The sequence below is a fragment of the Panthera onca genome, chromosome E2 (genome assembly GCF_046562875.1).
Source record: "Panthera onca isolate mPanOnc1 chromosome E2, mPanOnc1 haplotype 2, whole genome shotgun sequence".
Lineage (NCBI taxonomy): Eukaryota > Metazoa > Chordata > Mammalia > Carnivora > Felidae > Panthera > Panthera onca.
In genome coordinates, this window is record NC_138353.1 from 18,817,226 (window position 1) to 18,844,609 (window position 27,384).

The window sequence follows — 27,384 nt, forward strand, 5'->3', positions numbered from 1 at the left end:
AGAGGAATAAGCTGTGGATCGCATTCTTGTGCCCCTCTGTCTTTTGCACTTGAAAATCTCTTCATACCTTCTCTGCTTGACAGCAGCAACGAGGTCGGGCCCTGAAAACATGGAGAACAAGCTGTCTCCGTTGGCGGAGGACGTCTCATCACTTGAGCTGGCAGAGTCTGCCTGAGCACCCGACCAGCCGCTGTGTAGGCCGTCCCTGAAAGCCAAAGACAGAAGGTGGTCCTGGGGCTCCTACGGCCGGCCTGGACACCAGCTGGACAGCCCCCAGGCCGGCTGCCCGCCTGCCCCAGCCCTAAAGGAACAGTCTTTATCCTGCATTCATCCAACAACCAGACAGTGGTCTCTCACCTCCCCTTCTAAAAACCCGAGCAGTTCTTCCTGTCCCTTATTTCAAAAGTAACATGTGCTCATCATTGCCCTTTATTCTTCTCAGAAGACTGTGCTCTGCATAGGAAATTCATTTGAGAGCAACAAGTTGAAATGGTCTTTGGCCGTCTAGACTTATGAACCAGGTGGCAATAAGAGACATGAAAAGTCAACGTCCGGTTGTCTTTAGGATGAAAATCCCCGTTGTCTCACTACACTGGCCTCTGGATCATACACCTTTGCTTTTTGGAGGCTACAAGGGCCACATTCCGTAAATCACATGGGTTCCACGGCCATGCCCATTTCAACATCAAGATCGTGGTAAACATGCAGTTACCTCATAAACACCATCAAATAAGTTCCTCGTTTAGGGCAGAAGAGCACGTGTTGAAAATTATCAATTTATACTGATGATGGTGTTTACAGAGACACATCATGCCACTTGGCATTGTAAGAGTCTGTCACAGAACTCTGACCTCCTGAAGGGTTGACAAGATGTCACTCTCTCATCTGGGGCCTTGGAAATGAACTGCCTGGTAAGAGTGCACAAGGGCCCCACGGGGCTTACCCCAGTCCCAAACTCCGCCTCCCTGCCACACGCAGCACTCACCCTTCTGTGAAGAACTCTGGGAAAGGCCAGGTCCGATGGGCATCATCCATGGGTGGCCAGTGGCCCCGGGGGTTGCCTGGGCGGCGACCGTGTTGAACTTGCCTTTTCTGCTGCATTGCCTGGCTCACTCCTGCCACATAGCGTGCAAACTCGGGGTCTGAACCCACTGTGTCAAGACAAAGGGACAAATAGGTTTTGGGGTCACACTGGCCTCTTGTTTCCTTCCCTGCCTCCTGAGGATGTGCTGGTCACACACACAATGAAAAGTGCCAAGGCGCTGCCGGGCTTGTGGCCCAGAGCAGCAGGATTGCCCGGCAGCCCGCCATGGTGAGATGGGCTCTCAGCCACAGGTCTGAAGCTGGGGTGTGGTGTGTGCATAGGGACTGTCAAGAAGGGTTATACCTAGGACAGAGGCAGGCTGACTCTGAACAAAAGACCAAGAACACAAAAGGATCCATGATTAAATGTTAAAGACAAACACCAGTTACTTTAAAAATTCCCAATGTCTGGTGCTACATACTTAAGAGCTTAGAACATCAGATGATGTCTTCGGCCAACTGATAACCTGATAGTTATCAGAGCATCACGGTCAGTCAGAGATATGTCATTCCCATGTGGCCCAACTCGAATCCAGGATTTTCCTGGATACTGGACGGCAGACCTACTCATTCAGTCTGAAGATAACAAGAGTGGTAATGGAGGAGTTAAAACTTCAGAATGTATTAAGAGGTGACTGGAAACATACCGGACAGAGCCGAGTAAGGATGGGCAGGAGAGAAAACAGCATAAAAGGCATGACAGAAAGCATCAGACAAGAAGATATGGCAGGAAAGTATCTATGGATCACAAACTGAACAGGCCTCAGCAGTGTATACTTGTCAGCTTTAAGCTGGCGAAGGTACCAGGGCACGATCGCATTACTGGCCTGTCCTCAGGGCACTGCCACAGGACTGCTGCGTGAGACTTCCCTGTGTGCAATGCACAAAGATGCCCACACTGGGGTGGTAGTGCTGGGCCGAAACCAAGGCCCCCTTCTCAGTGAGTCAAACCATGCCACCAGGGGCCAGAGTGTCTGTGCAGGGCGGGGTGGGGGGGGCACTCTGCCCTCCCAGGCCCTGCCCTAAAGGGTGCCTTCTGAAACTCATCTATCCAGAGGAGTGCCCTTCCTTAATTTGGAGAAAGGGCTATAGAGACCTTATGCTCTCAGGTGGGGTCTGCAGGAAGGTACATAAGGACCTGCAGGTCAGAAAGGAGGAGCCAGAAGCAAAAGCCAGTCAAGTCCTTAGGCTAAAGACATAAAGGCTGCCCAGGCCTCAACAAAGATCAAAGATCTGGCAAAATTCTGCCAAACACCATTTATAGTCTGGATTTAATTACATGACTATCAAAAGACGTACCGTTTAACAGCAGCTGAGAAACCGTGCTGCACCCACCCCGGTCAGGGCAACCAGGTAGGCCTGCTCTCCCTGTGCCCCGTGGGCAGGGCTGCCCACATCTACCACCCAAGGACAGCAGGAACAAGCAAGCACGAGCAACGGTATGAGGAATTTTTAGAAGACATAAGAAAACATTTCTTTCCATTAATAGTTAATGCCAGGTTGTTTTAGCAGTGGATCTCCTCTTCCATTGGTTATTTCTATAAATATTTGCTATAGTTGTTTATAATACTTCACAGTATTCTCCTTGTGAATGAGACATATTTTCTATTCTGTATACCTTTTGCTAAATTCGAGAAGACAGTAATGGATTTCTCTGTATTTATCTTCCATCCACCTGCCTTACCGACTTGCTTACTAATTTTAGAAGTTTTTTTATTGAGCTTTCTTTTTTTCTAATTCTACTGCCAGCAAAAAATGGTTTTCTTTTTTTAAATTTGTTTATTTGTTTTTGAGAGGAAGAGAGAGCGTGAGGGAGGGAGGGGCAGAGAGGGGGAGGGGGCAGAGAGGAGGAGGGGGCAGAGGATCTGTGCCGACAAGAGAGAGCCTGACATGGGGCCTGAACTCATGAACTTGAGATTATGACCTGAGCCAAGGTCGGAAGCTTAACCAACTGAGCCACCCACATGCCCCCAGAGATGTGCCTTTTAGTGTATCTTTTTCTTTTGCTGTGTTTGCTAGAAAGTCTAAGACCAAGTTATATGCTGTTGGTGGTAATAGCTGTCACCCTGTCTGGGTCACGATTTTAACTGGAATGATTTTGTCTCACTATATAGAGTACTACTTGCTACCGGCTTTTGGAAGTCTTTATATATATATATATTCAAGAAATTTCTTTCTATTCATCTCTTGAGTTTTGTTTGTTTTTCTGTGTTTCTGTTTTTATTTGTTTGTTTTAAGGAATTACGGGTGTCTTTTTCTAGAGTCTTTACAGCATCTCATTTAACTGGCTGATGCGATGGATTACTCTACGGTAGCAGAGTCCCTAACACTGAACCACTTTCCACCCCTGTAGTAAACCGGGTTTAGTAACAGACACTGTATCAGACACTTCTGACACACTGCTAGGTTGTCTTGCCCCTACCCACATTCATGAAGAGATGACTGCAGTTTGCTTTTTTAACAATCCTTATAAAGTTTTTATGGTGAATCACGTTGGCTTCATAATTACCGTTCCAATCTCTTCCACTGACGGAGATCTAGGCAGGTCTTCCACTTCTGGGTACGATTTTGGTAAATGTGTATTTTATTAGGAAAGAAGTCATTTTCCACTCAGTTTTCAAATATGTTGTCATTGAGTCATATGTAGTAATGTCTTACACTTCTTTCAACCTCTCCTATTTCTGGAATGACAGCTCCTTTCTCTTTCTTAATCTTGTCTCTCTTTGCTCTTACTAAGGCTTACGATAAATTGGTTTGTCTACTTGCTTCAAGAGATTTCTTCTTTTAGATTTTATTTTACAATTTCGACACTACTTTTCTTTTAAATTTAATTAATTATGGCTTTTGGCCTTAATTAGTTCCTCCTCCTAGTCTATTTTTGTTTGTTGTGAAGTTATGTTTCTAACTTCCCAAGATAACTCTGGTGGTATTTTCAGTGTTCAGGCCAGAAGCCTTATTCTATGAGGCAGGAAGAACTCCACTACCTCCCATAGGCCCAAGAGTCTAGGCAAAGAAGAGTCACAGAACAGGTTGTGTACTCACAAAGGACCAGCCACCTTGGCTCTCACGAACGGGAGGACCCAGACTGGAGCCCGCTTGAATTATGGGACTGGGAGCTACTGAAGTAACTTCTCTTAGCCTCAATCCCATCCTCCATATAGTGAGAGAAACCTCATTCTCACCACTGTTGCCTATCTTTGCTGGAGGTGCCCCATGATTACCAACTGACAGTGAGAAAGGGTCTTTAAAAGGAAATTAGGTCACTTCCCCCCACAAGTAAGGCTGTGTCAGGTGCTATGAAGTCCTCAGTGATTATATTTATCTGAAAATCCCAAGGGGCAGGGGTGGGTCACATACCTGCAGGATCAAAAGGCAGAATCTCCCCCAACATTCCAAAGACTCCATCACTTTGGTCACGGTTTGGCCAGGTGTTATTTCTAGGTCCCTGTGGCTTCTGCCCCAAAACCTCCGACATCACATTATCCATATAGCTGCTCACCAGACCCAAGCTGTACAAGTCAGAACTGAGATCAGATATGCCAGGCCACTGGCCAAGAGGAGACAGACCTGCTCCAACAGGCTGTGCTGGCTGCTGGGATGAGCCATGTACCCATTTCCCAGGGGCCCGAGGCTGGGGTGGGGGTTGCTGAGGTCCAATGGGTTGGAGCAGGTGTTGGTAGTATTGGAGCTGGGGCTGTTGTTGCTTTGGGGACTGCTGCTGAGCTGCCAGGCCTGGCTGGGGTGTCAGAGGAGTGTGGGCCCCAGCCTGGGGCGGCCGTGGTGGAGGGGGCACCGGCAGTGGTGGCTGCTGTGGCTGCATGGCTCCTGCCTTCTGTTCAGTCACCATGACTGTGGCAGCAGAATTACGCCTTGTCACCAATGGGGAGCCCTGATGTGACTGGCCCATGTTAAAGCCCGAGAGAAAATCTATCACCTCCTGCATTTCCTGATCGGTTGGTAAGTTCATACCCTTCTCATCCTTGCCATCGTCCCCTTGCAGGAAGTTGTCATGCCTCTCCATGAGAAAACCATTGGCCATTTGATTACCGGGATTTTGAGTGGACTGTGAGGGGTCTGTAGTCCTGGGGAAATTACCAATGTTCAAAATGCTTTGTAACCTTGAATCAATATTGCTGGGCATTTTGGCCTTCTCTTCTGAACACCCAGCTATGAAGATGTTTTTGGAAGGGGTATTTGGGATGGAATAATTTGTGCTGCTGCTGGAGCTGGTACACGAAGCTTTCTTGGTGAACCGGGATGTCAGTTTGGAGAACGTCTTCTGCAGACCACCTGAAGATTTGTTTCCATTCCCAGAAGGCAGGTCAGCCTGATTCCCAAAATCACAGATCTCCCTCTGAAGCTGGATCTGTATGCAGGGTAAAGCTTGCTCCCTATTTAAACAGAGATGTATTTAAAAAAAAAAAAAGACAAACATACAGATTGGACAATGAAATGATCTCTACGCATTTAAGGACAAAAACAATCTCTCTAGTTGGTATCAGGTTCCCTTATTTTATAGATAAATAAATAAATACCCAAGGCTTTTAAGTGTATGTAGTTAAGTACTTACTATCCATATTTATTATAAAAAAAAACTACAGCGTCTAACATGAGGCTGTGAAAAGTACATTTAGGTTCTGGCCGGAGGAGTTTGAGCGAAACCCTCTAACCACAGTACAGAGTGAAGCAAGGGTAGAGCGGGCATGCAAGTGGCAGAGGCCAGCTTTGTGCCTGGAGGACGAGGACGGGGGCTGGGCCAGCAGAGGGACGTGGACAAAGCCCCACAGCAGAGAGGGTGGGCGAGCGGGACTCAGTGACACTGTGCAGCACTGGTGTCCTTGGAAGTGATTTACAGACAATGCTAAGAACAGATGGTTGTTACTTCCAAGGTTTCCTGGGCACTTTTTCTAGTACTGAAAGCCCTAGAGTCAGAAAGGGTATGGAGTGGAGGCAGGCGACGGCTGGTGGGACCCTGGACAAGCCACCTCAGTCTCCTGGGCCTCATTGCTCGTGAGTTAAGAAGGGGGTGCATGGCTAGATGTTTAAGATCCCTACCATTCTAATGTCCATAATTTCCAGAGACAATCTTGTGACCGTCAGCTGCTTTCAGATATAAAGTTGATATAGGACATAAGTACATTTTCTAAACATTTCTCTGCTCATAGGGTGTAAATGAGTTGGGTTAAAATCCTCTTGATGGGCTTACTCTCGAGTGATAAAACAAATGAAGGCAGACATGTGAAGTAACTGGAGGAGTCTGGGTAAAGGGCAGAGAGCAATTCTTGGTATCACTGCAACTCTTCTGTAAAATCTGAAATCATTCCAAAGTTAGGTTACCTAACTTTCGCTTTCTCGCCTTACTGACTCACACGCTATCAGCGACGTGAGCACACACAAAGCTGTATGTGGTCATGCTGTCCCTAAGTGCGGGCCTGAATATAAAGCACTTGAGGTGACCGGCGGGGACACCGACCTCCCTGCCCTCCAGCGGTTGAGGTCCAGCACAGCCGTGTAGAGCACGTCCACCAGCCCCAGGGTCTTCTCCGGATCCAGGCTTCTCTGCAGCAGGGACATGGTCGCAGGGTCCTCTTTCAGGCACCTAGCCACGAATCAGGCTGTGTCAGTCTGGGCTACACTTCCCTGAAAAAGTGTTTCAAGCAGGCCTCCTACAAAAGGCTGCCATTTTTACATGCTTTTGGCACCAAATAAAAATTGAGCAACTGAAGAGCACTTCGAGAATGACAAGGCGGACGCTGGAACCTGCTGCCCTGCAAGAGGAGGGGGAGCTCTAGGATCTCCCTGGAGTCTGTTCAGGAGCAAGAGAAGGGTTGGCTGGAGGGGATACCTTCTGGGGGCCCTAACGCCCTCTCGCTGCCCACACCGGCCCCGGTCCTGACTTTCTGCCCTACCCTGTGCAGATTCTGTGAGCCAACACAGTATCTGCTCCTTTCCAGAACATCCCTGCTCCCACTTTCTTGTTAGTGCTTCACACCTGCACCCGGGAAACTGCAGGTCCGTGGAGGTAAAACCCTCACCGTCTGCCACCCAGACTCGCTGCAAATTTCAGGTAAGCAACAAACAGCCTTCCCATAAGTGAACGTTTTCCAAGATGACCACCTCAGCCCGCGTCCTCTCTCCTCAGATCCTGCCATCCCTGCTGCCGTCATCCCTTCTTCCCCATCACGGCTCTCAAGTAACTGAGAAGACACACGAGATGAGGTCTGCTTCCTCTCCTCATCACCACGCACCAGCTCACCTGCCTGTGCCGCCTGCCCCTCCAGTCACGGCGGAACACAAGCCTTGCTCTGCCACAGACTGTCCCTCCAGCCGAGCGAGCACTGCATGCTCTGGACCCTCCTGCTTTCCCGAGGACCCTGCTCACCTAATTGCCCCCTTTGTCCCCATGACATTCCCTTTGGCCAACAAACCAGCCTCACTGACCAGTTTCTTTCTCTTCGCCCCCCATTCCCCGCCAGACACTGTGAATTTCTCTGCTCCCCTTCTTTTTTTTTTTTCAACGTTTTTTATTTATTTTTGGGACAGAGAGAGACAGAGCATGAACGGGGGAGGGGCAGAGAGAGAGGGAGACACAGAATCGGAAACAGGCTCCAGGCTCCGAGCCATCAGCCCAGAGCCTGACGCAGGACTCGAACTCAAGGACCGCGAGATCGTGACCTGGCTGAAGTCGGATGCTTAACCGACTGTGCCACCCAGGCGCCCCTCTCTGCTCCCCTTCTTAGCCAAACACACTGTCTTCTCCTCTTCCTTACCTCATATTCTCTCTTTCTTTTTTAAAGTTTATTTATTGATTTTGAGAGAGAGAGAGAGAGAGAGAGAGAGAGAGGCAGAAAGAGAGAGAGAATCCCAGGCAGGTTCCACTGTCAGCACAGAGCCCGATGCGGGGCTTGATCTTGCAAACTGTGAGACCATGACCTGAGCTGAAATCAAGAATTTAGCCGACTGAGCCGCTCAGGCACCCCTTACCTCCTATTCTCCCTTCCTCCCACCACCAATGGGCTTTCATCCCCATAACTACACCAGAATAGCTTTTATCAAATAACTTCGTTCTTGCTAATGTCAAAGGTCAATTGCCTGTCTCCGCCTTACTCAATCTCTCAGCAACGTTTTGCAATGTTTCTTTCCTCCCGGAGCACTGTCTTCTGTAGCCCGATGACCCCCAAACTTGCTCAACTTTCTTCTCACCTGGCTGGCAGCTCCCTCTTGGTCTCCTCTGCCAACTCTTCCCGCTCCGCTTCCCCCACCTCCGCATGGTGGCGAGTCCCAAGTTTTGTCCTTTCTCCCTAGACTGCTGCATCCGGTCCTGCGGCTGTACAGACCACCCTACACTGAGGACTCAAATCTCCTTCATCAGCCGACCTCCTTCTCCCAAACCCCACTCTCCAGTATCTAACTGCACCCTTGACATCTCTCAGGTACATCTAACAGGCAGCCTGGCCAGCACAACGGATTCCTCTCCTCTCCACCAGAAACCACTCTGATTCCTACAGACTTCCTCCATAAGTAAACAACACAGGGGCCTACCCCAAACCTACACATCATCTCTGGCTCCCTCACGGCCCATGCCAACCCACCAGCAATTCCCGACAGCTCTTCTTCCAAGACACATTCTGAATCCAAGCCCTCCTCACCACCCCTCTTATTACCGCTCTACTCCAAGAAACCTCCAGCAGCTGTGTCTCAGGACCAACCACCCAGCCGGACTCCTTTCCTCTATCTACTCCTGTCCCTCCCAGGCCCACTCTCCCACGTAGCCAGAGTGAGCCTCCTATAGCACAAATCAGAACACATGACTTCCCTATTTAAAACTCTCCGGTGGCATTCCATCGTGATTGACATAAAATCTAAATGGCACCTCAGGGGTTTTTGTGACCTGGTCTCTCCTGCCTCTCTGGCCACATCTCTCTTCACTGTCACCTCCGCTCACCTTGTCCCAGCCACAAGGCCTTTGCTCGCTCCCTGCATATGTTGGATTTGCCCACATCTCAGAACCTTTGCTTTTGCTGCCTCTGCCCAGACTGCTCTCCCCTGAGAGCTGCTTCCCACCATTCAGGCCCTCACTGCCCATTCAGGGTACCTCCTCAAAAGAGGCCTCTTCTGAGAGGCAGAACCGGGAAGATGTGGTCTGTCTTCTCCTAAGCACTCTGGGAGTTAAATGGTGAAATCAACCCTTGCGAAGCCATCCTAAGGAGGCAGCGGCACTCTCCAGCATGACTTAGGGCTTGAGAAGAAATACGTCTGTGAGGCTACGAGCCGGCCAGCTCCAGAAATACTGCAAAAGGCAAGCTCTGCCAGTGCCAACCAGACCCTGGCTCTGGGGAGAGAATGTTGGCCAGTGGACCTGGCCAGGGTTCATGTACCTGACTCTCTCAGCCTGGAACTGCTGATTATTAGGACCTACTCGCTCTGTGCTCCCAAGCCACTCCTGGCTGTGATTTGGCTGGTCACATATGTTTGCCCACTAGGAGAGCATCTGCTGCTGGTCATGCAGAAAGAAGTACTACACTTGCTGGTGAGAATAATTTCTCTTTCTGAAAATCAACAAATTGGCACTTTTATCGTATCCATCAGTCTCAAGAGTTGATCACTAATATCTCTTTAAGAGATGAAAGCCATTCTTTTGGTAAATCACACAGACTTGCTCAAAGCCATTCTACTCTGGATAAAAATCCAAGTCCCTCAGGGACCCTGTGCCTCTTCAAGACCACCTTGCACATCTCCAGCCAGGCCAGGTCACCCCCCCCCCCCCCCCCCCGCCAGGCTTTTGCATTTGCTGTTCCTTCTACCTGGAAGAAACACTCTCCCATCTGCTCTGTGCATGGCTGGTTCCTCTCAAATATCGCATCTTCAAAGAAGGACCACTCACAAGTGACCTCATCCAAAAGAGCCTCCCTTCTCCCAGCTATTCCAGTTATTCTTCATCATACGACATCATTCTACTCTAATTCCCCTCATACACATGCCGCGGCTTGAACTGAACTCGTAGGCTTGTTAGCTGCCCCTCACACTCCCTGTCATTAACAGGTCAACACTATTAGGGGCAGGGACCCTGTCTGTGTTGCTCATACTTAAATTCCGAGAGCCAGACAGTATCTCTGACACATAGTAGGTATTCAGTAAGTTCTTGTTGAAAGAAAGAATGGATGGACACCTTAAATAGGACGATTAATACATCTAAAAAAGGTATTATGAAAGAAACCCTATCTGGCAGTGGGACACTCCATTTTATTAAAAGCAAAGCATATAATAAATTCTTGACTGGCTTTGCTAATAATTTCATTTTTCTGAAGGTGGAGTAAAGCAATCACTTCTGCTTGCATTCTTCTCAACAAGCACATACTTTATACTTTGAAAGAAACAAAAACGTGCATTTTAAAAGACTTTGCATTTTTACCAAAAGCAACCAGCAGAGGGAGCCTCTCCAAGAAATTACAGTCTGTAAGGCCTTTACTGGAGGTGCAATGAATTACAAAGGAAATCAATCATACACGGAGAGTTCGGGAACCAGTGAACTGCAATTAGCCATTTTAGTACTAGTTGTACACCTTGGGGTGGGGAAGGATGTGAACTGGAAAACAGATTCAGGAACACAAAAATCTTACAGACAAGTGAGCTTTCAGTTTATTGTTTGATAGGAATGAAGATGTGTATATAAGTTAACAGTATGCCATCTCAATAATCAGATAAAAAATTGGAAGGGGGAGGTTTTGGGACATGAAGTGAACTGCCAACTGTGACTTGATTTATCAGTAAGTTCTAAAACTCTGGGCAGAGTCTACCACTGGGCCCTCTCATGTCTGGGAGCAATGGCTTAAATACAACTCGAATGCATTACCCGGCTCCCATTTTAGTCCCCCTGGGCACCAAGAGTGCCATCACGCCTGACCATGGCCATCTCTTCCTATCTAAATGTCTCAGAAATTTTCTGTATGGTTACTCATTCATATCATAATCTTAATAACAAAAGTCGGCCAACACATGCTCATTTTTGCCATTAATAAAGTTATGATGCTGATCCTTTAGCTGAATTTCTCTGCACATCATTGGGATGAGCCGCCGGACTATGGAGCCGCTGGCGTCAGATCGCTTCTTTCAAGGCTTCTGACACACTGAGCTGCCCTCCAGAAAGGCTGTGTGATTTATTCACTTTCTGTGCCTGTTTTTGTATGGTCTGGCTCAAACTTTTATTTTTTTTATTTTAGAAATGTATTTATTACTCTAAAACAATTTTTCAACACCAGTGGGCAAAATGACATCATACTGTTTCTTTACTCTGCCTCTATTAGGTGAGGTTACACATTTTCTTCATCTATTGTTGATTACCTATTCATGCACCTGTCCATTGTCTTACCAATTTGTAGGAGTTTTAATAAACTAAGGAGAATACTTTATCATCAGTTCATAAATGTAATTAAATAATTAGAAACAAAAATGGCTCAGTCCACCCCCAGATTGGGAATGGCATGAGCTCAAGATCATCAGGGTTGTTACTGGAACAGACAAAGGAGGAGAAGGAATTTTATGTTCTGTACTTAGTTTTAGAGAAACACTGGTGACTTAGGGGAAATGATGTACTCTGTTCAAAAGCTATGGACTCAGTAACAAAGAGAAGATAATATTGCTCATTATGATCCAGGAGTATGTAACATTTTAGTTATACTACTTGTCAGACTATTTTTCAGACACTTTGGCTTCCTTATCATGGACTGATAACCATGACACATGATGTTAACACACCACCGTTGCCCGTGTACCTGTGCAAGTAGCAAGACCTGACGCGTCACCTAACCCGGGGTTTGTCCAAAGCAAAGCAATGTTTTCAAAGACGTGCAAACTTCAATCATTAGGCTTGTGTTAATATAAGAGTCACGTTACCATGTGGATGGGACTTGAACCACAATTCTGGAGCCCTCTAAACTGATTTGGGGGGCATAGGCTTCTTTATTTTCAATCTGTGCTGTGTCAACTACCACCTAAGAGAGAGTGAGAAAAACAACAATCAGCTTTCAGAGAGGAAAATGGATCGCAAATAAATCCAATACATGAGCTTACTAAAGTTGAGTGACTCTGGCAAGAACTATCCCCATGGCAAGGCAGTTATACAGAGGCCAGTCAAGAGCCCCATGAAGACAAATGCAAGTAATAAAGATGACTGAAGACAGTAATACTTCAATAAACAGAAACCAAATTCTGAGTGCAAGATGTACTGAACTTTCCAAGCACTTTTAGTACTTTTTGCCAAACTATAAATATGTTAATTAGGAATTGTTTTGTTTCCACTTAGTATTTTTTTTTTTTTTTACTTTATGCACTTGAAAGAAATAAGACCGTCATTAAAAATTGAACCACAGCTTCAGAAAAGCCCATTTGTAACGAATGAATACAAGCTAGAAGTGGATGAAGCTTTTTTTTTTTTACAAGATCATTTTATCCTCAACCATCAATAAAAACAGAAGTAGTTCAGAAATGTTAAGATGATTCTTCTCTCAATGATTTCTTCTTATTTGGAGGAGAGTCTTCAATATTACACAGGTGATATAGTAGCTAGGTAAGTTCGACAGTTTGACAAAATGACGACTATATTTTCAAATAACTGAAAGAATTTAAGAAAAAATCATAAAGCACTTCAAAAATAATCTGTTACAGGGCACCCGGCTGGCTTATTCAGTAATCTGACTCTTGATCTCAGGGTTGTGTGTGCGTGCCCCATGCGGAGTGTAGAGATTACTTAAAATTAAAAAAAAAAATCTACATCTCTATATATATCTGTTATATTTCAAAGCCATGCAGAGTTGCTTATTATGATTCCAAACTCAGCCTCTAATGGAGCTGATTTCCACTGCTGTAAACAGATTTCCCACAGCTGGTCTGCAATGTCCTTTGGAAAAGACTTCCTGTCCAAGTAATAGCCATTGTTGGACCGGGCAGGTGTTTCCTCTCTCCTCCCATCTCCAGAACCACAACCTAAAGTTTCTTTGTCTGTCACACACAAAGGTGCCCTGGGAGCAAGGAGTAAGGAACTGGAAGAAGTTTCTGCTCTCTCAATAACCTGGGGCTTTTAATTTTTTTTAAAAATACGTTTTCCCAAAACAGACTGTATGTCTGTCTGCCTTATTTTACCCACTCCTTTCTAGAGAACTTATCCCCATGGCTTTTCTAGTTCCAGCTAACATGATCTTTGGGAATATGGATCAATTTCCTCAAGCTAGTGGGCTCCCACATACTTCAGCAGGGGGTCTCCAGCTTACTCCTTCTCTTCCCGTATTAAGGGCCGGATCCTAAAGGAAGCCTAACTCCCCGCTGTGGACGGGCCCTCACCTGGCCCTACACAAGGCAGCACCACCCTGAGCTGGGCCACCTGAGGCCTCACCCACATGAAACGAAAGAACAGCATCCTCCCAACAGCTCCATTTATGAATAAAGTAGGAATTAAAGAAACAGTTTTTTAAATTTTCTTAATCTCTAATTAGCTTCTGTTAACCTCTGACTGAAATGCTGTTATCTTTTCAAAAAGTAGTCATTTAATTCTCGAAAGTGGGATCAAGGTTATAAGGTTATATGAGTCCCAGGTGCCAAACAAAAAGCTAAGTGGTGACTTCAGAGATTGATCTCTGGATCCCACCTTTGACAAAAGTCACTCTTCTTTCCCAAGGTGAAAAGACTAAATTTATTTCTGAATTGATGTTGTTATTTCATTGTTAAGAAGGAGATAAACAGAGAGCTGGGATACAAAGTGACTGGATGGGGGGGGCACTGCTTATACCACTGAGGTTTCTTGGAGGAGGCGGTGTTCGAGCTGACATCTGGAAGACGAAAAGATGTCACACATGCAGATTAGAGGGGAGTCTTCTCAAGTAAGAAGAGCATCAATGGCAAAGGCCCGAGACGGGAAGAAGCTTGGCATGTTTGAGCATCAGAAAGATACCACTGTCGCTCCAGAGTGGGCGAGCTGTGCAGAGAGGCCCACCCCATCAACCAGCACTCACGGAAGGTTTCTGCACAGGAAACCCGCAACATCACTTTGCAACTAGGTTCCCTGCAAATATGTATTATCAGTCTATACGAGAAAACAAAAAAGGCTTTTTAATGCTGCTGTTCCTCTACCTTCTCCACTTGCTGTAAATGCTGCGGTACTGAAGAACTTTTAAAATTATTCAGTATTTCCACACTTGTGCCCACACCGCATCCTCCCATGCGGGAAACACTCTCTGCTCTCTGCTCTCTCTCTGGGGCGTCCCACACGCTCACTCACCAGACCAGCCTGGCCGAACAGCAGCTGCACAGCAGTCTTGCAGGCGCCCCGCCACGTGGACGGGCACACCTGGTTCAGTACTTCGGTCACAGGAAGGTCGTCCCTGGGTGTAATTCCATTGTAGCAGCCCGCCTCCTTGATGAGCTGCAACATCGTATGCTACGGGTCGAGAAGATGAGAGTTCACCCCTCAAGATAAAGCTGTACAAGATTCTACAATGTGCTGAAATGAATTTACAAGCACACAATAGTCCTCAAGAAAAGATCACTGTTTCAGTCCCCCCACTCAAATCACGTCATTTTCATTTCTTAGGTAACGGTCATCAGATACCCTCAGAGAATACGGATACGCAGACATTAATACACACACGTGATTTCTATACTAGCAAAAAATATAGCATTGCATTTGCTGACACAAATTGGCTGAGGAATTCTGAAATTCTGAATTCCTCTAAATAAGGAGACAAAATCATCTGACAAAAATAAATACCAATGAAAACCTCAACTTTATTTTGGATGACCAAGTGGTCAGGTATGCAGACTCTGGAAACAGACTACATAGCCTCAAATTCCAGTCTACTACTTTGTAGCTGTGTGACCTTGGGCCTCAGTTCCTCTGTCAAATGGAGAAAAGAGCAGTGTCCGTCTCCTGGGTGAGCATTAAACGAGACGATGCATGTGGAGCCCTTGGCATGATGCCTGGCTCACACGACGCTCCCAAACTGGTCATAATTACTGCGGTATCATGATAAAATTTCCTATCTAATTCACAAAAGTCCCCTAAAACATTAATCATAGATAGTATTTCATAGCGTACTTTCAAAACACTTTATGTGAAACATTTGAACAAAATTAGGAATAAAACCTGGCAAATGTCTATTAAAATAAGTCATCATAGTCTGCTTTTAGACACCAGTTTACTAATACCTCCTGCCTTGACTTCAGTTTTGTTTTTTAATCTATATTCTTTACAAGCCCTCAGGTTTCCCTTAAGAACGGTTTCCAAGTTCACACCCGGTATTGGAACCCCATGGAAAGCTACCGTCTTAAGTTTCAGGTTGTCGGCGGCAGATTCGTTGAAGGAGACGCCCTTCAGGAAGTGTGATCCTATCTGCACAGGGACGGTGGGAAGCTCACACTGCATGGGCTGCGGGGGCGTCTGCCTCCGCCCTGTCTGCTGCGCCTCGGCCTCGCTACAGCAGCCCTGCAAAAGGTTTGGAGAGGAGAGGGGAGGTGACCCACGGCAATTCTGCCAAGACAGCCGGTTCACTTGGTATGGCGACACTGCCATACCACGGCTCCCAAGAGCTTCCAGAAAGAGAAGCATACCTGTAAACTGGCTTCAATTGCCTTTGGATTCAGGTGGAAACCAGCTTTCATTGCATATTCACAGTGGCCTAAGCTTTCCAGAGCTATTTTATATGCCTGCAAAAAAATTGTAAGAATCAAGATTACACGGCAGATCGTAGAATGACAAAGTCCAGGGACAACAGGAATTTAAAATTTCTATGGTGACTGAATGACTTCAGGCCAACTACCACCCTACTATTCCTTCCAACGGGTTCAACCTCACAACTTGAATGCCCTCCCTTGTTTCTATCTGTCCTCAGATAGTAACACTTACTTGCAAAGCGCTGTCAATTTTCAAGTTCAGTTCCTTGAGCTGGTGCTCGGGAATGGCCGCACTCTGAGAACAGAAGAGTTGCTGCACCTCAATGCCCGCCAGGCGGCTGTCACAGCCTCTTTCCCTCAGTCTCGATGTTGCCTGCAACAGTAACAGTGACGGGAAGGCACAAGAGAATGTAACAGACGTAGCTATGTTTAAAAAATAAGAAACGAAGAAAAAAAAACAACGGAGTTAAACCCAGATGCTATCTGAACATTAGCTATATACCGGACATTCTGGATTGTCTGTATTACCAAGTGAGCAACCAGAAATCTGGGAAGATTAAACCAAGCATCTTGAAGAGAAAGCAAAGCTGACACAGAACTACTTTATTTAAGAAACCCTGGGGAGGGTGGGGTGCACCTGGGTGGCTCAGTTGGTTAAGTGTCTGACTCTTGATCTTGGCTCTCTGCTCAGGTCTTGATCTGAGTTGAAGCCTCACGTTGGGCTCCATGCTGCATGTGAAGCTACTTAGGAAAATTAAAAAAAGAAACCCTGGAAAAAAGACTCACCTACCTGTTATTAATTTTTCCTATATGTAAAACTTTCACATTTTAAAAATGGTTTTTTTTGCGAGAGAGAGAGAAAGAGAGCATGCACACAGGTGGGGGAGGGGGCAGAGAGAGAAGAGAGAGAGAATCCCAAGCACGCTCCATGCTGTCAGTGCAGGGCTCATGAACCATGAGATCGTGACCTGAACTGAAATCAATATTTGGATACTTAACTGACTGAGCCACCCAGGCACCCCTGTAAGACCTTCACATTTTTAATTTCTCTTTTAAAGACAGACAAACTAAAATATTGGCACTTGGAGTTTCCAGAATCATCATAATGAACATATAAGGTTAGGTGTTCCTATACACCAAAGTAAAAGGCCACACCAACATAGAACAGGGAAAAAACGTACCCTGGAGTATTAAAGGAAAAATAAGACTTCTGAAATCTGCACAAAAAAATTTAAATACTTACTGTTTGGTCATTAAATATGTTCATGAACAAGACAGAGAAACAAGAAAAAAAACCTAATCAATGTCTTATTGTGATGAAACGTAAGTTACTTATACATATGGGTCAGGACTGGAGAATACAGAAAAAATGTCTTTAATTTCTTAAATGGGAGAAGGAATTCAGGATGAACTGCCTTTCAATTTTTCAGTGTCTATTTCTGTTGCAGTAACATTTGTGCAACAAATAACATTTTTTTAACAGCTAATTTTTGTTCTTCTCTCTTTTTTGTTCTTCTGCTGTAGGAGTTACAATGTTTACCAAAACTGCAGAAAGGTAATTAGCAGAAACAATGCTATAAAGTTCCAAAGCTTCACAAATTACACATGTATGACTACATTCCATCCAGTCCCTGAACCCTAACTAGTCTTACCGTTTAAAACTATTTGACTCTCTAAGATTCTTTCACTGAAATATTTGGCCCAGAAGGTCTTGTGTTGCATATCTATGGCTAGGCAATGGAGCACAAAGCCTGGTGCCTGCCATCTTAGGGCTGACAGCCTCATGGGCCAAACAAAACATTTAAACCATTTAAAATGGAGAAAAACACACCAAGGAAAACAGGGAGAACTATAATAGGGAGGAGCACCCTAAACACTCAGAAATCAGCATTTAGGTTATGAATTTGAGGTGGAGGAGGAAGTCAGCAGAAGTGTGGGATGGGTGAGCAGACATGTCAGCAAAGAAACTGGAACCCAGTGAGCAAGGGAGACAGTGACCGCAGATGAGGTTGGTGAGCAAGGCAGGAACCAGACTGTGTGGGACTAGGCAGGTCATGGTGAAGGGTCGGTACTTTACCCTAAGGAAGTAGCAACATCATCCAACTTTAAATGGAGGGAGATGAAGGGTGGCAAGACAGGGAGGGGAGAAGGGAATCTAGCCACTGCAGGTGTCTGGGGAGAGGAGGGACATCCTAAACTAGGGCAGTGAAAGGGACACATGTGGGGTAATGCTTTGGGGTGGAACCTACAGGGCTTATGGACTGGATGTAGATGTGATGGAAAGACAGGAGGATAAATCTTCAGTTTCATGCATGAATGACCCAGTGTGGGATGGCAGCACTTGCTAGTATGGGGAAGATTTGGGCAAGACCAGGGGTGTGGGGAAAAGCTAAGCCTGAGCCACCTAGATACCTGAGGTAAGCAGCAGCTGAATACAGGGGCCTGAAGCCCACAGAACTGGACTGGTCACACATATGTGAGGGCCCCCAGCACACAGGCAGTTCTTAATGTCCCAAGGCTATATGGAGACCCTACAGGGAGGGCACTCAGAAATGAGCACTGAGAAACGGACATAAGTTTTGTGTATAAGTTGTGTTGAAGAGAAAAAGCTAGCAAAGTAGATGGAGAGGATGGCCCAAGAGATTAATGCCTGCTTCAGGGACGCCACAGGAAGAAAGGGTCTCTAAGGGCCCGTATTGCTGTGAGCTGCTGAATGGAGTCAAACGGTTCCCTGGATTTGGCCACACAGAAGGCACCAGTGACCTTGACGAGAGAATGCCTGTTCTTTTTTTTTTTTTAATGTTTATTTATTTATATTGAGAGAGAGTGAGAGCTTGAATGTGAGCAGAGAGAAAGAGAGAATCTCAAGCAGGCTCTGCACTCTCAGCACAGAGCCTGAGGCAGGGCTCAACCCCATGAACTGTGAGATCACGACGTGAGCTGAAATCAAGAGTTGGACGCTCAACCAACTGAGCCACCCAGGTGCCCCTGAGAATGCTTGTTCTTGTGTAGGAGGGGAAGCCAGATTTCAGCCAGCTGAATGATGCTATTTATATAAAGTTTCATATTGTGCAAGATACACCTTATACTACTTATGGATACATGTATACAGAGTGAAAATATAAAAATATGCGCAGGACTCACAAACTCCAAATTCAAAAGAGGTTATCTCTACAAAGGAAGAGATGTGAGTAAGGCAGTAAAAAGGTACAGAGGAAATCAGCTGCATTTGTAAATAATATTTTTTCTGTTAAAAATAAAAAGCATGAAAGGGGCGCCTGGCTGACTCAGTCTGTACAGCCTATGACTCTTGATCTTGGAGTTGTGAGTTCAAGCTGTACGCTGGGCATGAAGCCTACTTAAAAATAAATAAGTGTGGGGCGCCTGGGTGGCGCAGTCGGTTAAGCGTCCGACTTCAGCCAGGTCATGATCTCGCGGTCCGTGAGTTCGAGCCCCGCGTCAGGCTCTGGGCTGATGGCTCAGAGCCTGGAGCCTGTTTCCGATTCTGTGTCTCCCTCTCTCTCTGCCCCTCCCCCGTTCATGCTCTGTCTCTCTCTGTCCCAAAAATAAATAAAAAACGTTGAAAAAAAAAAATTAAAAAAAAAAAAAAATAAGTGAGCATATAAATAAATAAACCAATGGTATGAAGCAACTGACAAGAAGTTAAGATTCACTCGACAAAGCTAAAAGGCAGACAGGGTATGTGCGACATTTCCTATATGCTTGAAATCTTTCATAATAATCTTTTTTAGAATGACTCAAAGGTACGGTAGACAATTCCTCCAAGAAGTTGGCTGTGAGAAGAGCAGAGAAACAGGGCAGAACAGCGAGGATTTCTGTGTATGCGGGTTTATGTAGTGGGTGGGAGGGCATGCTGAAGAGGAGGGAGAGAAAACACAGGGCCCCACCACAGAGGCCTTGAGGGTGGGGGAAGGTGGGGACAGGGCGGACCCCGGACAGAAGGGTCCTGTAATGAAGGGAAGGAACTGACAAGGAACTGATGCAGGGCTCTGAATGGGGGAAGCAGTGTGGTTTTGGGGCGAAGAAAAGGGACTGCTGCCAGGTGGATTCTATTTCCTCGGTACAGTGTAGGGCAGGGTCACCGGCTGGTGGCTAAGTGGGTGAGAAAGCACAAGGGCCTGTGCAGACTGCAGTGGGTGAAGAAAAAGGTTAAGGTGAGGAGATCAAGAGACTGCTGGGGTTCTCACAAGCACTAGGTTCTCAGCATGATGATGTCAACAGGAGACAACTGTGAGCCCGGTATTAAGGGTATGAATATGAGCTGCATGATCAGGAGGCTGGAGCCCAGCAACCAAGAGGACACAGAGGTCTGCAAGGTGACAAATGGCCACCTGCAATAAGGTCAGCAGGTCCCACTTCCACACTGGACCCCAATTAGCATTTCAGGGCTGCTCTGACAAACACCGAGAGGCAGAGGAAAGCCCTTAACAGGAAAGAGAGACCAAAACAAGAAAAAGAAACTGAAAAGAAATTCAAAAGAAGTAAGAACAGAGAACAGCATAAAACTGAAATAATAAGAAAATTAAAGAATGTACAATGTGAGACTAGTAAATAATATTTAAAATTTTGATTAAAGGAGATTTCTAAAACATGAAATAATCTGCCAACTGATTATGGAAGGATTAAAACTAAACATTATATAAAAAAATCAATATTATACTCCTTAACTGTAAATTATCTCTTTCACTACGTAAAACGTATCAAAAAGTCCTAGTCAGTCCTAGTTAAAGTCTTGACTTGGAAGGCTTTTCACTCCCACCCCCCCGGAAACACCTAAAAACAAATAATCCAGTGAAGAAATGGGCAAAAGACACGGACAGACGTCTTTCCAAAGAAGTCATCCAGATGGCTCATAGACACATGAAAAGATGCTCAACATCACACATCACCAGGAAAATATAAATTAAAACTACAATGAGTTACCACCTCACACCTGTCAGAATGGTTAAAATTAACAACACAGGCAACAACAGATGTTGGCGAGGATGCAGAGAAAGGGGAACACTTTTGCACTGTTGGTGGGAATGAAAGCTGGTGCAGCCCCTCTGAAAACAGTATGGAGCTTCCTCCAAAAGTTAAAAAAAGAACTATCCTACAATCCAGCAACTGCACTACAAGGTATTTATCCAAAGGATACAAAAATGCCAGTTCAAAGGGGCACATGCACCCCGATGTTTATAGCAGCACTATCGATAATAGCCAAAGTATGGAAAGAGCCTAAATATCCACTGACTGATGAATGAATAAAGATGTGGTGTGTGTGTATATACACACACACACACATATATACACAATGGAATATTATTTGGCAATCAAAAAGAATGAAATCTTGCCACTTGCAACAATGCGGATGGAATTAGAATGTATTATGCTAAGCGAAATAAATCAGTGAGGGGAAGAGATACATACACACACACACACACACACACACACACACACACACACACATATGATTTCACTCATTTAAGAAACAAATGAACATAGGGGAAGGGAAGGAAAAATAAGATAAAGACAGAGAGGGCGGCAAACCATAAGAGACTCTTAAATACTGGGGGCACCTGGGTGGCTCTGTCGGTTAAAGCGTCCGACTATGGCTCAGGTCATGATCTCTCAGATCGTGGGTTTGAGCCCCATGTCGGGCTCTGTGCTGACAGCTCGGAGCCTGGAGCCTGCTTCAGATTCTGTGTCTCCCTCTCTCTCTGCCCCTCCCACACTCACACTCTGTCTCTCTGTCTCTATCTCTCTCTCTCTCAAAAAAAAAATTTTTTTTTAAACTTTTTTTTACATTTATTTATTTTTGAGAAACAGTGAGACAAAGCATCAGTGAGGGGGAGGGGCAGAGAGAGAAGGAGACACAGAATCTGAAGCAGGCTGCAGGCTCTGAGCAAGCTGTCAGCACAGAGCCTGATGCGGGGCTCGGTGAGATCACGACCTGAGCCGAAGTCGGACGGACGCTCAACCGACTGAGCCACCCAGATGCCCTTAAAAAAAAAATTTTTTTAAGAGACTCTTAAATACTGAGAACAAATTGAGGGTTAATGGAGGGGTACTGGGTGAGGGGATGGGCTAAGTGACAGGCATTAAGGAGGGTACTTGTTGGGATGAGCATTGGGTGTTATCTATAAGCGATGAATCACTAAATTCTACTCCTGAAACCAATACTACACTATATGTTAACTAGCTTTGATTTAAATAAAATTTAAAAAAATAATAAAATATAAGAAATAATAATAAAAAGAAGAATATGTGGGGCGCCTCAGTCAGAAGAGCATGTGGCTCTTTATCTTGGGATCTTTTGAGCCCCATGTCGGGTGTAGAGATTACTTAAATAAATGAACAACAAAACAAAACAAAACAAAACAAAACAAAATACCTACAAGAAACGTGCTGTCACTGACCACATCCCCATGTGGCTGCCTGGCTGGCCGCTTTACCCTCCGCAGCCAGTTCTGGCCTGTCTTTCCAGACTTCGGCTCCAACCTCTTCTCCCTGGTCTCTCTTCCTTGAAGCTTTGCTGCACTGCTCCTAGTTGGAGGCAGGACCCTTTCTCTGGGCTCCTGCACACCTCCATCACAGCCCTTTAACCCTATTTTTGTAGGCCCTCCCTCTTAGGAGGCTGTGAGCAGAGGCTGTCACCCCAGTGCCTGGCGCACGCCTGGCCCAAAGTGAGCGTTCACAAAAGCATTCACTGTGAAATGAATGAACAAGCTAGTGATAACGGTTTAAAACTAACAGTTCTAAATAAAATGCCTCTTTCAGGAACCAACAGGCAAAGGTCCTCTGGAGCCTCTCCTAGTTGAACATAGGGCACCAATCTCCCCCAGGGAGGGTTACCTCAGCAGCCCCCCGCCAGGATCGCACGGCTTCCTCCAGTTCGGGTGTGTGGCTCATGCCAGATAAGCCGCCGCCGCCGCCATTCTTCTTTTCTGGCACGACGACCTCGGCAAAGCACGAGTGAGCCACTGGCTGGACCTTCTGTAATGCCTGGGTCAAAAACTGGAAATGGACCTGTACCACTGTCAGGAAACATCGCCCCAACACCTGTGAAAACAAGAAAGCCAGGGATTTTTAGGTTGTGGGCTGCTACTGCATTAGTGCAATAAATTCTCAACTATCAGTGTGAGCAGAAAGTAACAACACTTGGAAGTCTGAAATCACAGGAAGTTAGAAAGTCACCAGCCTTTAGGAGGATCCTTGTTCTCAAGTTCGCACCTGGGTGCCTGATGTCTAGAAGTCAAGATATTTCCACCAAATCGCAAACCCCATGGTTCAAATGAGCCTTCCCAGTTCCCAGCTAGCCCCCCACTCCTGTTCTCCGCTCCCCTCATGTGGACTCGGGCTCACACCAACCCTTGGTTGTCTGTGAGTTCCTACTGAACCAGAGGAACCCACAGTTCCAATTATGTCCACACAGCATTCAGAAGGCAGAGTGAAAGCCGTGTGACTGAAAATCTGAAAGGTCGGTTTGACTATAAGACGACACTATTTATTAGAAATGGAATCCAAAGATACAGGTTATTTTGGTAACAATGTTATTAACATAGTTTTATTAACATAGCTGTGTGTCATTAATTGCAGTCTTAGGAAACAAAGCTGATAGACCAGTCTTCTAGGAGTCAACAAAACATACTGGACAACTCTGTCAGAACAGTAGAAACTCACTCACCCGAGACATTATCAGTAGTTGGTGGGTTGATGGAACATCCATTAAAGTAGGGAATTCATTTAAAAAATATTATAGACATATGTTAATATATACTATTAATATGTAACTATAATAATTTACATGTCAAAAAAATACCACAGACCATAAATATTTTAAGACACAAATGTGCATTTATCTGCCAAGGCCAAGGCTGTTTATTGACACTGTCATTCGTTTGCTTTCTTGAGGCAACCCTAGCTACAAGGTATTCTCTAAGATTTCCTATTTCTTTTTCTTTAAAGGAGAGCAAGAACTTGTCACTTACAAAGTAACTTGAGCAGAGAACTTCCCGATTACTGACATCTTCCCCTAAGCTTTTACAGTTGTTTGGTCCATACCAAATTTGACATTCACGTTTTTCCCATGGAGGGTATGTCATATTCCACTGCTTTACACGGTGGATTACTTACTTACAAATTACTTTATTTATTGAGCTTGCAATTTATTCAACGGGTAGGAGCGCAGCGGGGAGGGCTCACTGGCTGTCGGTGATCAGTGCACTGCCTCAGGGAGGTGCTGAAGGCTGGGTAACTGTTTCCATTGCCTGTACAAGGAACCAACACCTAACCCCAGTGTCTACCCTCTAGTCCAGCCCTGTCCCTTAAGGTAGCCAAAAACAAGATTCAAGTCTGGCCCCACCTCCCAACATACATTTCAGATGCTGTCCTTTTCCATCTCCACTGGTCAGAGCTCTGCTTCCTAGAGAAAGAGTCAGGCAAGTCTCAGTGGTAACACTTACTCACTCCGATTTTCCCCTGTGAAGTCACCAGGGCGAAACTAAAACAAACTCACACAAATCTCACACCACAGCATCCTCCTCCTACAAGAGAACAATTAGAATTACAGGCTGGATCCCCACCCAAACCTCCTGGGTTTGCACTCATACCTGCCTCAAAGTTCCTCCCCATCAATGATCGGTGCCAGATGGGGCAGGGTGAGGGACACAGATGAAGCAGACCTAGCAACCTAGAGTGATGTGACAGGCATAGAATAAACAGCATGTATTTAGTGCCACTGTACATAATATTTAGTACACAATAGCAGCCAGCCTCAATCGAGCACTCAGCCTGTACTTCACCTATGCTAAAGATCTCACATGGATTATCTCATTTAATGCTAGGAACAACGGTACGAGGTCATTCCCATTTTACAGGCAGTAAGAGTGAGGCACAGAAAGGTTACGAACTTTGTCATGGGGACACAAACTGGAGGCGACAGAGTGGGCACTTGACTCAAATGTCTGTGCCCTTAGCCAGTATGCCCCACTGCCTTCAGTCGGCTCTAAGCGGCTGGATACAGCTGTCGGCTGGCAGCACTGAGACCAGGCACCTAATAAACTCCACCTTAACTGGTTTAGGCCACAACGAGGGTACCCTGAAGCCCCATACAAGGCACACACAGGAGGAGGAGTGGAGCTAGCTCCTCTGGCACACACTCTTTCTCTGCCTCCTTCCTCAGCCTCTTGCCGGCTATGGCAAAGATGTACGTGCCAGGTACCATGTGCGCCAGGGTCACGGTCTTACAGCTGCGGATGATTCAAGGGACTCATTCATTCCTTCAGCAAACATGGAACATGTGAATACCCGATACGTACAAAGCACAATAGGCTAGAGGGTGCTGTAAGAAAGACGATGAGCAAGTCCTGGTCCTCAGGAGGGTTACTTCCTGATGGTGGAGAACAAACTGCTAAGTGGAGATGCAAAGTCAGGGGCAACCGGAGAAGGAACACAAGGGGGGGTGGGAAGGAAAAGGCTCTCTGAGGGAAGGACTAAAGGAAGAGTTAACTACCCTTACCCCTATTCTAAAAAGGGAAAATGCCGGGAAAGGCCTGATGCAGGGTCCCAGGGTCCAGAATAGGACAGCGCCGGTTGATGGGAGGACGGGGCTGGGGAGGGTGCCCCTGTTGAGGGCAGGATGGTGGAAGGAGGGCGATGCTGCTGCAGGAATGAGTGGGGGAAAAGATGCCGGACAGTTTAAAGGCAGACTTTTGGCATGTTGTCTCCACCATTCTTACATGTTTGACCTTGGATGAGTCATTTAATCTAAATTTCTTCCCTGTAAATAAGGAATGATGAGAACAAGAACTCGGCATCTCCCTGCTCCCACCCGTGATACAGGGAGCAGCAGTCCAAATTACACTTGTAACAAAATATCTGTGCCGTAAACGTTTCGTTAAGAGCCGATCAAAGCAATGGCCACCCTGGATTTGGAAAAGCTATTTCACAGAATATCTGCTCTAAAAGTTTCAAGTAACAGATGCATAAACACTACCTTGAGAGAGAGCGCCTGCCTCTGGGCATCTCCTGTCTCAGCCCAGTTCCCCTCCTGGAACACACCCCACCCACCTTGACCCAGACTTGGGCCAGTCCTTGGGGGTCTTCCTGAGAAACGTGGAAAGAAATACAGACTCTAAAGTTGTGAATTCAAAAGCAGGTGACCTCAGGGCCGTGGGCAGCTATTTTCTCCCTCACACGGAGAATGCTGCTTGGACTGCAGGATTCAGTGAGGCTGAAGAACAGACGTGGCAACCCGGGGAACGGATGAGTGGAGTGGTCAGAGACACTGCAGTTTAAAATGTCAATGCAGCTATACAGTTGCAGCGGTACCAACAGCCACTTTTATTGAGCGCTTAACCCATACCAAGCACTTTACTTGCAGTGAAGCAACTCTGTGGGTAAGAGAAATGCATCCATTTCCCAGATGATAACACTGAGGCTTCGAGAAAGAAACCTGTTCCAATGCCATGCAGGAGATAAGAGGTGCAGTAGAGATCTGATGCCAGATATGTTCCACTCCAAAAAGCTGTACTCCTAACCACTAAGCCACTGTCTCCCTATGACAAGATCCAGGACATAGCCACAACAGGGGTGGCTACTAAAAGGAGGGGAACCCTGATATCCCCCGCATACTGTCAGGCCCTGAGGCGGGAGGCATGGCTCAGTCTTCTCTAACAGAGGAAAAGGGACTGGGACAAGAGTATCAAGTGGGGTGGCCTGAGTCTCATCGTTTATGAATCCACAGCAGAGAGCAGCTGCTAAGACTGGCTGGAAATGGCAATATGAAAACAGGGAGAAGATACAAGGGGCTTGGGAGAAAGAGCAGCTTCTCTTACCTCTTTAGGAATTCCAAACCCAAAAACATCTGTTCGGTCCTTCAGTACATCAGTCTCATTTAAGAATTATGAATAAAGCAATTGGATTTAATTGGCATTTGCATCAAAAAAAATTTTTTTAAGTTTATTTATTTTGAGAGAGACAGAGACAGGGTGAGCAGGGGAGGGGGAGAGAGAGAGAGTCCCAAGCAGGCTCTGCACCATCAGCACAGAGCCTGATGTGGTGCTCGAACTCACTAAACTGTGAGATCATGACCTGAGCGGAAATCAAGAGTCAGACACCTAACCGATTGAGCTACCTAGCTGCCCCGGCATTTGCATTTTAAAAAGACTAACCTAGGGGCGCCTGGGTGGCTGAGTCGGTTAAGCATCCGACTTCGGCTCAGGTCATGATCTCGCGGTCCGTGAGTTCAAGCCCCGCGTCAGGCTCTGTGCTGACTGCTCAGAGCCTGGAGCCTGTTTCAGATTCTGTGTCTCCCTTTCTCTCTGACCCTCCCCCGTTCATGCTCTGTCTCTCTCTGTCTCAAAAATAAATAAACGTTAAAAAAAAAAAATTAAAAAAAAAAAAAAAAAAGACTAACCTAGGGGAGCCTGGTTGGCTTAGTAGGAGAAGCATGTGATTCTTGATCTCAGGGTTGTGAATTGGAGTACCATATTGGGTATAGAGATTACTTAAATAAATAAGACTTAAAAAAAAAAAAGAAAGAAAGATAAATCTATTCAAGGCATCCCAAGTTGGTGGAATTTCAGGCCAATATCAGACTTCTGCATTAAGAGAAATCTTTTATTTTATTATTAAAAA

At 45.9% G+C, this 27,384-nt stretch overlaps 1 protein-coding gene across 4 annotated transcripts in view; it reads right to left on the minus strand.

Moving 5' to 3' along the window:
- Positions 1 to 27,384, minus strand: part of GARRE1 (granule associated Rac and RHOG effector 1) — an 83,997-nt gene that overhangs the window by 4,615 nt on the left and 51,998 nt on the right. For all 4 annotated transcript variants that reach the window (XM_060650940.2, XM_060650939.2, XM_060650942.2 and 1 more), the window contains 10 exons: positions 22,600 to 22,806; positions 15,977 to 16,117; positions 15,682 to 15,777; positions 15,395 to 15,556; positions 14,354 to 14,512; positions 11,977 to 12,074; positions 6,557 to 6,682; positions 4,441 to 5,474; positions 986 to 1,151; positions 68 to 205 (listed from right to left, as the gene is read on the minus strand). In XM_060650940.2, the coding sequence (XP_060506923.2) occupies positions 68 to 205; positions 986 to 1,151; positions 4,441 to 5,474; positions 6,557 to 6,682; positions 11,977 to 12,074; positions 14,354 to 14,512; positions 15,395 to 15,556; positions 15,682 to 15,777; positions 15,977 to 16,117; positions 22,600 to 22,806 (2,327 nt within the window). The remainder of the gene's footprint in view (positions 1 to 67; positions 206 to 985; positions 1,152 to 4,440; positions 5,475 to 6,556; positions 6,683 to 11,976; positions 12,075 to 14,353; positions 14,513 to 15,394; positions 15,557 to 15,681; positions 15,778 to 15,976; positions 16,118 to 22,599; positions 22,807 to 27,384) is intronic.